Source organism: Odocoileus virginianus, chromosome 17, assembly GCF_023699985.2.
Source record: "Odocoileus virginianus isolate 20LAN1187 ecotype Illinois chromosome 17, Ovbor_1.2, whole genome shotgun sequence".
Lineage (NCBI taxonomy): Eukaryota > Metazoa > Chordata > Mammalia > Artiodactyla > Cervidae > Odocoileus > Odocoileus virginianus.
Genome location: NC_069690.1, coordinates 29,004,431 through 29,017,879, shown reverse-complemented (window position 1 = coordinate 29,017,879; position 13,449 = coordinate 29,004,431). Strand labels below are relative to the sequence as shown.

General features: G+C 45.5%; 1 protein-coding gene across 6 annotated transcripts in view; it reads right to left on the bottom strand.

Annotated features, from left to right (window-relative positions):
• DNAH9 (dynein axonemal heavy chain 9) overlaps positions 1-13,449 on the bottom strand; it is a 281,176-nt gene that overhangs the window by 135,280 nt on the left and 132,447 nt on the right. For all 6 annotated transcript variants that reach the window (XM_070479111.1, XM_070479112.1, XM_070479113.1 and 3 more), the window contains 2 exons: positions 7,876-8,049; positions 6,911-7,118 (listed from right to left, as the gene is read on the bottom strand). In XM_070479111.1, coding sequence (XP_070335212.1) covers positions 6,911-7,118; positions 7,876-8,049 — 382 coding nt within the window. The remainder of the gene's footprint in view (positions 1-6,910; positions 7,119-7,875; positions 8,050-13,449) is intronic.

Here is a 13,449-nt window from a genome sequence, read left to right as displayed (position 1 = left end):
GGAGAATCCCCATGGACAGAGGAGCCTGGCAGGCTACAATCCATGGGGTTGCAAAGAGTCGGACGTGACTGAGCGACTAAGCACCTCACAGCATCTCCTTTTTGGAAGATATTCAGGCAAGTGCTGAGAGCTGTCCATCTGATAACGTAATGCTCCTCTGAGGTCGAGAGTTTGATCAGATCTTTCAAGGTCTCATCCAGCTTTAAACTTTCAATGAACAGGTGATGGGTTTGTTTTACACAAGGACTCAGACACCCGAGCTCCCATCTAATTAGTGTAATTACGCACTCAAATATTTGTTGAGCTAATACTTCAAGTCGCAGTTGGATGTCAGGAGAATTCAGCACTGTGACGAGCATTGCTTTGGCTCACTCCCATCGCACTGCAAATATAAGCCCATCGATGCTGTGACCCAGTTCTTTACTCCTCTTTTTCCCTTTCTAAACTATCCTGTCAATGGGTCATTGCAAATTCCTTTAGTTCTTAAAATGACTTATATTTCCAAAATGAATGAGGAAAGGCTTAAGCTATTTCAATAGACATAAAACAGACTAACTGAAAAAGACTAAGAGAGATTCCAAACTATATAGTAGAAGAAACTTATTTGAGCCACTAATCATGGTGATATAGTTAGTGTAATGAAATAAGAATGGTCACACTGTCCTTTATGAACTGGCTCTTTGAAAGCTTAAAACTCAATCTGTTTTTAATTACAGTAGCCATGCCATCCCGGATCACTGATACAAACCCATCTCTACTTTTGTAGGAAAACTAATTTTAGGCGCTCAATTCTAAAGGGCATGTATCCTGGAAACTTATAAAAGGTGTATCGGGCTGCAAAATGGGCATAGTCTTCAACCTAGATTTTTATAGGAGGTATTTTTTAAAAACTTAAATTATTTTTGATCATCCTAACCTTCAAAAACACCCAAGAGTGGATCATTAGATGATAACTCAGTGAAGGGAAAGGGAGCAGTGGCCCTGAGTCTGTGGTGTTTAGAGCAGCTAGAGGGACACAGATCCGCCTCCTCAGCTAAGATGCCAGGGTTATTAACTGCGATTGGTACAGCTGCTGGCAAGCGGTCAGGTTAAGTCTGAGAGTTTCACTGTACAAGTGAAGGACCTCTTTTACTTACTGTCAAAGGCAGAGACATTTGCTCCAGATATTAGACAAGTGGAAGAAAAGTTGACATTCTGTTATGGAAATGTAGATGCATGACTTACCAAAGTGGATGGACACAGTAGCTCAATGAAATAAGACAGCTTGGCTATTAAATCACTATGCAACTTTGAGGGAAGTCACTTAAGACCTCTAAGCCTCATTTTCTCATTCTGTAAAAATAGACTGTCATCAGATCCGTGATGGGCATCATTTCCGTCTTCCTTCTCCTAAGTTATGTTCCAGCTAGACTGGCCATGTGACACAATTTTGAACAGACACATAAATCAGTGGGATTCCTGGAGAGCTATCATTTCCTGACAAGGGCACTAACTCTTCCCTTTATCTTTTGTTTTTTTTTTTCCATTTGGAATGCGGATGTGATGGCTGGAGCAGCAGAGACTCTGCTACCCTGAGGAAGCATCTAAGAGAATAATAGATATTATAGCATCAATGGCAGTGAACCATTGATGTAGCATTAGCAACTACCTACCTCAAGACTTCTTGTTGCATGAAAAACATCTCTGTGTCATTATCTGATTTTCTGCTTGTCGTTGTTCAGTTGCTCAGTCATGTTTGCAACCACATGGATTGCAGCACACAGGTGGCCAAAGAATTGGAGCTTCAGCCTCAGCATCAGTCCTTTCAATGAGTATTCAGGGCTGATTTCCTTTAGGATTGACTGATTTGATCTCCTGGCAGTCCAAGAGACTCTCAATAGTCTTCCCCAGCACAAGATGAAAGCATCAATTCTTGGGCACTCAGTCTTCTTTATGGGCCAACTCTCATATCCACATGACTACTGGAAAAAGCATAGTTTTGACTATACGGACCATTGTAGGCAGACTGATGTTTCTTTATAATACGCTGTCTGCTGCTTGCGGTCAAAAGCATTACTGATAATACAGGGGCTTGCCATAGTAAAAACTTTAAATAAAGCATGTGCTATCCACACTGATAAGCAATGTGAATGCCTTGAAACACAAACCCAGTTTGCATTTGAAGGAGTTTTGAATCTGTTTAGAAAAGTACTCAATGGAGACCCCAGAACTGGAAGCAATAAGAGAGGAAAGATGCAGGGAATATCAAGCAGCTGCCTTCTCTATAAAAGAACATCTGATTTGAGAAAAATGGCATCCGATGGACTAGCAGGATGAGTGAGCTGTAAAACACCCCTCTGGAGACCTCAGTGAATTGACCTGGTGGGTGAAGTTATTGCCCATTTGTAAGCTGGAACATTTTCCCCAAAAACATTATTTTTGTTTTAGCATAGCTTATGCTAAACGTCTTTTTTCAAGCAAAAGGGGTTTGTTCCTGCTCCTTTTGTTTTGGCAGTTGGGGCTCAGGGATTTTTGTATAATATTTATAACTTAAATTTGAGAAGGATTTTAATGTTGTTGGAATAACAGCTTCCATTTACTGAGCATTTATTGGATGCTAGGAATCATTCTGAGTGTTTTACATATTTTGTCTTGCTATTCAGGAATGAAAAGAATAAACTGTTGTACCCTCAACAACATGAGTAAATCTCAAAATCAAGCTGAGTGAAAGGAGCCAGACAAAAAAAAGAGGGCTATTGTATGACAATTCCATTCTATAAAATTCTAGAAATTGCAAACTAACCTGTAGCGACAGAAACAGACCAGCGGTTGCCTTAGACACAGAGCAGGGCGGGGGGGTGTTGGGAGGGAGGGAGGGACTCTCAAGGCGATGCAGTGTACATTATTTCAATCATAGTGATGGCTTCATGATGGGTAAACATTTAAAAACTTATCAGACTGTGTGCTTTAACACATACCATGTATTATATGTCAATTATAACTAAAAAAGTATTTTATAAATGGAAAATGTTGAAAAATTATGTTGCATTTTAGTAGGAGAATGGGTAAATGAGCTGTGATTTAGTCACACAAGGGAATTCTATGCAGCAGTGAAAACCAGTGAAGAAGCACTCCACATGCATTAAAACAGACAAGGATGAGAAAAGCAAGTTGCCAAAGGAAGTTATAATATGATACATATTTAAAATTTAAAACAAACAACAACATCATGTACTCCATGGCTACATACATCTACCAAAATCGTAACTTGGGAATGATGGCACATCAGCCGTAGTGGTCCTAGTCTGGTTTCCAAGGGCATGATGGGGGAAGGACTTGGGGGTGGTATGTTAGCTGTACTTAAAATGCTAAGATCCATAGCAAGATGACAGGAATGTTAACATCTGTGAAGCCTGGGTGGTGGGTACATGGGCATCTGTTATACTCTTGCCTGTACTTTTCCGCATACTTGAAATATTTCATAATTTTAAAAAAGTTTAAGTCATTCTCCACCCCCATTCTTGGCATCCGGTTCCCCTTGCCAAGGGCGACTGCTGTTGCTTGCCTGCCCCGCCGGAGATATACTTAGGATGTATAAGCATAGATGTGCGAGTGTATATGTATGCAAAGTTTTATATGTCTCTTTTTAAACAAGACATAATTTGGAGCATACTATACACACTGTTCTGTATCATGTTTTTCTCACTCGACAAAGATTTTGGAAATGGAGCCAGCTTAATTCATACAGAATGTCCTCATTCTTTGTAATAACCCTTAGCATTCTATCATATGGATAACTGGACTATTTCCTGTCTTTTGCCATCATTACATTTATTACCTTATAAACACTCATTCTGCACATCTGTCTGGGTTTACTGCCTGCCCTTTAAAGCAGACTGTACCACACCACATTCAATGTAATTCCATAGGGTCTTAAACACAAACCTGGGCTTCAGAAAGAGTGATGGAGGGCAACCCTGGAGGTTCAGTGGTTAAGATTCTGTGCTTATACTGCAGAGGGCGTGGATTTGATCTCTGGTCAGAGAATTAAGATCCTGCATGCCGCATGGCCAAAAACAGAACAGAGACACGGGCTCCTGCTGTGGGCGGGGCAAATCGCTTCTTGTCTGATGTCAGAGCAGCCGCCCTGTGGGTTCCTGCATCTCCTTTTTACGTTTTCTATTTCCCCTGGGATAGCAGCTTTCTTGTTCCAACTTTTATAACTGCTAAGCACCCTTCCTCCTGCCATCTTGTTACTTCTGAAATGCTTTCAGCTAAGAAGCCAAATGAACAAACTTGTTTGGACTGTGACTAAAGTGATGGATGGGAATTTTCAAGTAAGGGAATCTGGCATTTTTCAGAACCAAGGATACGATACTCATCTCTTTTTTCTTGGCAATGAATTTTTACTGTCTAGTCAAAGTACTTTTTACATTATAAAATCATTATAATAGGATTCTAGAAAATAATCTTTCTAGACTCAAATAGTGTCGTTAGTGTTAAGACTAATATTATCAAATATTTATTTCAATTTCCAAAGAGTTTTATTTTCAGGGGAGGAGGTATAGCCTAGTGGTTAAGGACACAGGCTCTGAAGTCAGACCCTCTGGATTCAAACCCTGGATTCAAACCCTGGCTACTGTGTAGCCTCGAGGAGCTTATTTAACTTCACTGTGCCTTGGTTTTCTCATCTACGACATGGGGATGATAAAAGGACTTACTTCACAGGTTTGTACAAGATTAAATGATTTGGCGACTTCCCTGGTGATCCAGTGGCTAAGACTCCAGAGGGTGGGGCGAGGCTGTTCTAGTGTGAGGAGTGAGAAGGGGGTTTCTCCTCAGCCCGGCCACTAACCTCCTCTCGTGGGGAGGCTGGCTTCGGCACTTCTTCAAAAGGAGGCTGCTTGTAGGGTCAGTGTGAGGAGTGTTTCTGCACAAAAGGAGACTCAACAGTAAGTGAAGGTCAGGGAGAAAGTGGCTGGGGTAGGGGAGACATATGCAGTGACCCTTGGGATCCCTGAGGGCCCCGGTCCTCTCGGGGGCCCAACACATAAATGCCCCGTGAAACGCACGCTCTGTGTCCCCAGCGGACTAAAGGGCCACCCCAGCCTAGTGGCACCACGGTGACCTCAGGCAGCCATGTACTTGTACCCGAGCCTCAGCTCCCCCACGTATAAGGTGTGAGGGGTGCATGAAATGACCTCTAGAGACCTTTCTGGTGCCCGTGGAAATCGTCCAGTGGGTTTTCCGTTTTCTTTGTCATCAAGGCACTGACCTGCTCCGTGTGGAACTCCTGCCCTGGAGTTCAGCAGTCAGGGAGGCACGTCAGGAGAAAGAAAGGATGGGAAAGGGGACCTTGCTAAGGTGTGGAGAGAGGGCCAGAAGGGGGAGGGGACAGGCAAGAGAGGAGCCAGAGGGGAGTCAGCCGGGGAGGGGCCTGACCTCCGTCCCAGCTCAGAGTGGAGGACATCAGGACCTGGTCCCTCCTCCATGCCCCCGGGACCTTTATATGAGCAGCTCCTTGCAGGAAATTGCCCTCAGCAGGAAACCCCTTTTCTTGGCACTTTAGCGAAGCTATAGTGTAACTAGCCTGGAACACTACAGTCCATGGGGTCACAAAGAGTTGGACATGACTGAGCAACTCACATACAAACACATTCGGTAACTCACTTTTTAAACCAGGCACCCCCATGTTCTACTTGCCTTTGACCTGAGCACACCTTTCAAATCCTTTCATCACACAATACCTGGCCTAACTTGCCAGTTCTTCCCATAGATCAAAGAAGTAGAAATGGCAAATAAGCAATTAATAGATTGATTGCTCCTTGGAAGAAAAGCTATAACCAGCTTAGACAACATATTAAAAAGCAAAGACATTACTTTGCCGATAAAGGTCCATAGAGTCAAAGCTATGGTTTTTCCAGTGGTCAGGTATGGATGTGAGAATTGGACCATAAAGAAAGCTGAGTGCCAAAAACTGATGCTTTTGAACTATGGTGTTGGAGAAGACTCTTGAGAGCCCCTTGGACTGCAAGATCAAACCAGTCAATCCTAAAGGAAATCAGTCCTGAATATTCGTTGGAAGGACTTATGCTGAGGCTGAAGCTCCAATACTTGGCCAAAGGATGCAAAGAACTGGCTCATTGGAAAAGACCCTGATGCTGGGAAAGATTGAAGGCAGCAGGAGAAGGGGACAACAGAAGATGAGATGGTGGGATGGCATCACCAACTCGATGGACACGAGTTTGAGCAAACTCTCGGAGTTGGTGAAGGACAGGGAAGCCTGGTGTGCTGCCATCCATGAGGTCACAAAGAGTTAGACTCGACTGAGAGACTGAACTGAACTGAATTAACTGATGACCAGACCTCTCCCAAGATTCCTCTTCAGTCATCTTGCAAATAAATCAAACTGCGTGAACAAGATGATGTCTAGAGCAGCAGTCCTCAACCTTTTTGGCACCAGGGACTGGTTTCCTGGAAGATGATTTTCCCACAGACTGAGGGGTGGGGGATGGTTTTGCATTGATTCAGGTGCATTACATGTACTGTGCACTTTATTTCTATTATTATCGCATCAGTTCCACCTCAGATCATCAGACATTAGATCCTGGAGGCTGGCGACCCCTGGTCTAGAAAAAGACCTCTGGAGCTGACAAGCCTGCATGCAGTGGGGGGATGGCTATGACTCTGACCTCCCCCATCCCTATCTCAGTGATTAACTGAGATGATTTCTTTCTGTCTAAACATTTTCACCGCGGAGCAGCGTCTTGGGAAGTGTTTTTTTGGAAGATGCTGAATCCACCCTCTCCCCAGATTGCTGGCACTTTGATTCAAGGCCCCTTTCTCTTCCCTGGCTGGTGAGTGTGTACCTGATTGTGTAAGCGGCGAGCAGCAGGCCGACTCGCCTGGTTACTGATGCGCTGACACTCACCCTGCAGCATGGCTGATGTGGTGTAATAGTTGCAGGGCACGTTTTTCACCAGGTACGCCTCGGGGTCCAGGCTGGCCAGAGTCGCCCCCACCAGCACCGACTTGCCCGTGCCCGCTGTTCCCACCAGCATGACCGGCCGCCGCTGCGCCAGGAGCCGATCCAGGAAGTAGCAGAGGCGTATGGTCTCGCCGGTGTGTACCAGGCAGGCCTGGGGTCAGGGGGAGACGGGGCGGGGGTGGCGGGAGACAGGAGGAACGAACTGGGGGCTTGTGGGAGGCTCACATGCTGTCAGAGCACCCTGGGGCATTTCAGGACAGGGAATTGCCTGTGCTGGGGTTGGGGGGCTCACTACTGCAGGCTGGGGGGCCCCCTGTCACCCAGAGAGACCCTCCCGGTAACTCTTGCTGTGGGCAGAGGGCACGCCCATCCCCCTCTACTAGCGCTGTCTGCTTCCCTGAGGCCTCTGGATTGTATTTTAAAGCCTTCAGCCTGGTCATCCCCACCTCCCTCCTCCACCTAGTCTCAGGATGCCTGCAGGTGGTCCGGCTAATTAAGTTACCTAGGCTTTGGGAGATGTTAGGACTATGCTGAGGGCTTCCCTGGTGGTTCAGCAGTAAAGAACCTGCCTGCAATGAAGGAGACATAAGAGACACAGGTTCGATCCCTGGGTCCGGAAGATCCCCTGGAGGAGGGTATGGTGACCCACTCCAGTATTCTTGCCTGGAAATTCCCATGGACAGAGGAGCCTAGCAGGCTATAGTCCATAAGGTTGCAAAGAGTCGGACTGAAGTGACTTAGCACACACACATGCGTGACTCTACTGAACCTATAATTTCCGCTGCAAAGAAAAGTAGCTAATTCTTAATGAGGTCAAACCTTTTGGGATTCTGTTAGGGGCTGCCACAAGAGCCACCACAGATTCTGGGGACATTACATATCCCTGGTCGCTGCTCAGCCACACTCACCTGCAGAGGTGTCTCAGGGTCAAATTCAAACTGCGGGATGAGCCTGGACCAAGGCTCGAACTTCTTGGTCTCTGGGTCTATGTAATAGTCAAAGATGGTTCCTTGGGAGGGAAACTTGATGGTCTTGAACTCACTGAGCCACCATTTGCTGAACTCTGCCCGGTGGTCCACGAGCTGCCCAAAAAAAGCAAGTCAGGAGTCAGGGCTCCGCAGAGCATGAGAAGCCTGGACAGGCTGCCCTGCATCAGGCAGAAGGTCGGGGCCGGGGGCACAGGCGGCTCCTCCTTGTCCCCCAAGGACCAGCCCAGACAAGGGCCAGCTAAGCGTCTGGAGTGTGTACCTGGGTGCACCTGCTTGACCACGGGGCTGGGTCGCCCTCACCTGGTGCATCTCAGAGCCCTGGCAGGTGGAGGGGAGGGAAGGAAGGAGGTGTAAGAACACAGCGGAGAGAGGGAGCCTGAGACCCCAAGGAGGGCAAGTGCAGCCAGGAGCTCTCAGAGCCTGATCCACCACATCCCCCTCGACTCCCGAGACGCTGAGCCATGTCCGGACGGCAATCCGGGACAGAAGGAATAAAATGGTGCCTGTTAGAACTTCCCTGGTGGTCCAGTGGTTAAGACGTCACCTTCTAATACAGGGGGTGCGGGTTTGATCCCTGGTCAGGGAGCTGAGATCTCACACACCTCTTGGCTAAAAAACCCCAAATATAAAACAGAAACAATATTGTAACACCTTCAATAAAGACTTTATAAATGGTCCACATTAAAAAAAATATTTAAAAAATAAAATGTGTCTGTAGACACCTGGGGGGCACAGGAAGAAACAGCGGTAAAAATCTCAGCAGGGGAGTGGCGTACATAACCACCAGCAAATCACGTCTTTTCATGCCACAGTTTCCTCATCTATAAAATGAGGATTCTAGAAAAGAGTGTCTCTGAATTTCCTTCCAGAGCTAAAATCCTCAAATCTAAGGGCAGTGGAGACAAAGCTATACAGGTCTTTCAGACAGAAGGAATAGACAGACACACATGAGCCCCTAAGATAGGGCTGTGCACCCGAGTACTCAGGTTCTCTCTTTCAGACCGAAATGTAACACGCACCCTCCCCACAACACACCCACACGTGCACACACAAACGCCCACTGCTGCTGGCTACCTTCTTGGGGAGCCAACCCACTCTTTGAACACACAGACCTAGGAAAAGTCCTAAAGATGGAGAAGGTTCAGAGTGGGCATTTTAGGAAACGTTTCTGCAGAGCAGGACAGGCTAGGGAGCTGGGCACATGACAATGAATCTGAACTTGGAAGAAATGACAGTGACTTTGTCTACTCAGTAAATAGGACTGAATTCTTACACCTTAAAAAGAGAATGGGAACAGGCTCTAAGGACAGGTTTGTTTGCTCTTCTTATTCTGATGTGAATTTAGATTAATGGGACAATGTATCTTCCTAATATCTGTCCTCTGCAATCAGAAATGCTAGGGAGAAAAAAATCCCAATCTTTGACCCTTGGATGAAATTCTTTTTTTTCCTCTGTAATTCTTTATTAAAAATACTGCTGAAGATAGAGACCGAAAATGAGATTAAAGATGAATAACCCTGATTGGGATCATGACATCGGAACTTAACATACTGGTGCTTTTTAGGGAAGGTGTTGACATCCAAATTGTAGAACGAAGGTCAAAAGCAAAATGCAAAGGTACCCTCAAAGATATTTACAATGAAGTAAATACACTAACAGAAGTTAAAATAGGTGCAAAAAATAGAAAGAACCAATCTTATATGATTTCAAGGGTTGTGCTTTCTGTGGTTTTTCATCATAATAGGAAGGTATGGGAAGTTTATGGGCTTCCCTGGGGGCTCAGATGGTAAAAAATCTGCTTGCAATGCGGGAGACCCAGGTTTGATCCCTGGGTTGAGAAGATCCCCTGGAGAAGAGAATGGCTATCCACTCCAGTCTTCTTGCCTGCAGAATCCCATGGACAGAGGATCCTGGCAAGCTACAGTCCATGAGGTCACAGAATCAGACACGACTGAGCAACTAACACACGCACACACAGTAATTTTATATTCTTAGTTTGAATACTCTCAGATATTAAAATCTTCCTATGAATTAAAACAATTTTTAGACAACCTCTTAAATGGAATTACACTATGGAAAAAGACAGCTTCCCCCTAAATCACCTAAGCAGAACTAAGAGTGGTCCAGAAAAACCATTCCCCATAAAAACTAAGTGAAAAGAAAATATGAAACAAAGCTTAAAAAAAGTGTCTTACCTGACAGCAACTGTTTTCTGGCTGACAGTATTTATTCATGAAAACATAACAGCTGTTTACCTTTAGATAAAAAAATCCTTGAAGACCTTTGGCTTCCTAAAGAAAACCAGATTTTAGGTTTATATGGAGAATGCAAGACACAGACCAGCTCTAGAAAGAAGGAGGTTGGTGATGGACCCTCTTTCCTCACTTTCAATTCCACTTGGAGCTACCTGGTCCGTTTCTCAGCCAAGCCATTCACGGGCTGCACTGTCTGGCTTCCTGAAGCCTGGTGCTGGACCTAACCTCTACTCCAACTGGACGCTAGAAAGACAAGGTCACCTCTGCTGAGCCATCCAGCAGCCTTTTCTCAGTTTGACTCTTTGAGTGTCTCTGCCCTTTGAGCGACCTCAGTGAAGGGGCTCCTTTTGAACTCCAGCTCCTTTAGATTCCGACAAGTCTCTGGTCGCCTTCCTGCCCTTTGAACTTGACAACAGGAAGGCTGACATACAGTGTGGTGCGATGTAGCCGAGTTTGGAAACACAGTATCACCTCGTTTGATCTTCATGATGCTCTAAGCCTGCCTGGCTACTGAAAATCACTCCTATTTTACGTGTGAAAAAGCAAAAGCTCAACGGTTACATTCTAGCAGCATATGGCAGAATTGGGAGTCAGGGGAAAGAATGGTGGTGGGAGAAGGGACAGTTAGGGAGTTTGGAATGGACATGTACACACTGCTATATTTAAAATGGATAACCAACAAGGACTGACTGTATAGCGCAGGCAACTGTGTTCAGTGTTATGTGGCAGACTGGATGGGAGGGGAGTTTGGGGGAGAATGGATACATGTATATGTATGACTGAGTCCCTTTACTTAGCCTGAAACTATCACAACATTGTTAATCAGCTGTACTCCAATATAAAATAAAAAGTTTGTGTATTTTTTATTTTTAAGAAAAGAATTGGGAGTTGAACCCAGGTGCCCAATAGGGTGCTGAGAAGCATTTGCTTCTGAGAGATAATTTCCTGTGATTGCTGCAAAGTATTTAGCCAGGATCCACCTGCCCACTCCCTCTTTTTATTGGAATGTCTACCCAGGTATGGGCTGTGCTTTGTATTATATTCTGCTTTGCGTTAATAACAGCTTTTTCAGTATAAGCACCATTGGTGTTCCTGATGTGAATATTCTGGCTACCTTCATATTTGTCTATTTACAGCGCTATTTCGTGTTCGGCTTGAATGCAGGCTGCGAGGGGGTCTTGGACATTCCTGCTGCTGAAAGCTTTCTCCTGTGTGCTCTGCCCCCCTCCACCCGCCAGGGCCAGCACGGCCGCCGACAGCTCCAAGTGCTCCAGAGCCCGGGACGCCCGGAGGGAGGCTTTCTCTTGGGCTTTTAAAAAGAGCTGAGTGGATTTAAATTTTTCCACACGGAGATAGAAAAAATTGACCAAGTGTCTTTATCCTGACACCCCACGGCCTGCTCAGCACCAGTGTAAGAGACGAGCTCAGCAGTGGTTGCTGACATTTCAGCAGCTGAAACGTCAGGGCCTGCATCTTTTAAAAGTTATTTATTTCATTATGGCTGTGCTGGGTCTTCGTTGCCGTATGTGGGCTTTTCTCTAGTTGTGGTGAGTGGGGGTTATGCAGGCTCCTCAGTGCGATGCTTTCTCTTGTTGCAGAGCACGGGCTCCAGGAACATGGGCTCAGTGGTTGCCACTCGCGGGCACTAGAATACAGACTCAGTAGTCATGGTGTAGGGGCTTAGTTGTGGGATCTTTCTGGATCAGGAATCGAACCCAAGTCCCCTGTCTTGGCAGGTGGATTCTTATCCACCATGTCACCAGGGAAGCCCCTACCTTCTTCTTTGGAAGAGCTCATAATCAACCCAGACCAGAAAGAGTAAATCATAACTTTCCAAAAACTGCATCTTGGCTTACTCCCCTGTGGTGAGAAAAGCATCAGATGCTTGCTATAAAACTGAATTTTTATGGTGCACGAGTGCTAAGTCACTTCAGTCATGTCTGACTCTCTACAACCCTAGGGATTGTAGCCCGCCAGGCTCCTCTATCCATGGGATTCTCCAGGCAAGAATACTGGAGTGGGTTGCCATGCTCTCTCCCAGGGGGTCTTCCTGACCCAGGGATCAAACCCATGTCTCTTGCGACTCCTGCATTGAAAGGTAGGTACCACTAGCAACACCTGGGAAGCCCTAAGTAGGAGAACATTAATAATAAGCAGTATTCTAAGAGTTTTATATGTGGACAATTAGAACAGCATCCCTTCATTTAATCCTTACATCTATCCTAGGAAATGGGTATTATCACTTTCACTGCCTTTGTACCCAAAGTTTGGGGTATCGGGATAAAGATACCTGACACTTGGTCAATTTTTCTAGCCATTTGTACCAGTAATGAGATTAAGGTAGAGAGATGTTAAGTTACCAGGGTCCCCAGGTAACAAGTGGCAGAGTCAGAATTCAAATCCTGAGTCCACATTCTCAGCCTCTTTATGATGCTGCCTGGTAGCCAGCACATGCTCAGTTACTGAGTCATGTCTGATTCTTTGTGACCCCTGTGGACTATAATCCACCAGGCTCCTCTGCCATGGAATTCTCCAGGCAAGAAGACTGGAGTGGATAGCCATTTCCTTCTCCAGGGGGTCTTCCCAGCCCAGAGACCAATTCCATGTCTCCAGCACTGGAAGGTGTATTCTCTACTGCTAAGCTACCCTGGTGGCTAGAGTCGGTTGTAAAAGACTAGTCTGTCTAACCTCAATTATGTTGTTTCCAGGTAAAGTACCTTTTATTTGGAGAAAACTCAGTAAAGTAAAAGGTTGGGAATACACAAAGCTTAGAGAATAGGATGCCAAACAGCCTGAAACCACAGCAGTAAACACCATGAGATAAATACTACTTTGTTTTTCTACTCATAGATGTCAATTAACCTTTGATCTAACATTCTATGGTTCTTCCTCCACAAAGAAGGCTGAGTGATGAAGAGTTGATGCTTTTAAACTGTGGTGCTGGATAAGACTCTTGAGAGTCCCTTGGACTGCAAGGAGATCAAACCAGTCAATCCTAAAGGAAATCAACCCTGAATATTCACTGGAAGGACTGATGTTGAAGCTGAAGCTCCAATATTTTGGCCACCTGATTGGAAGAGTCAACTCAATGGAGAAGACTGTGATGCTGGGAAAGATTGAAGGCAGGAAGCCAAGAAAGTGACAGATGGTGAGATGGTTGGATGGCATCACTGACTCAATGGACATGAATTTGAGCAAGCTCCCAGAGACAGTGGAGGACAGGGGAGCATGGTGTCCT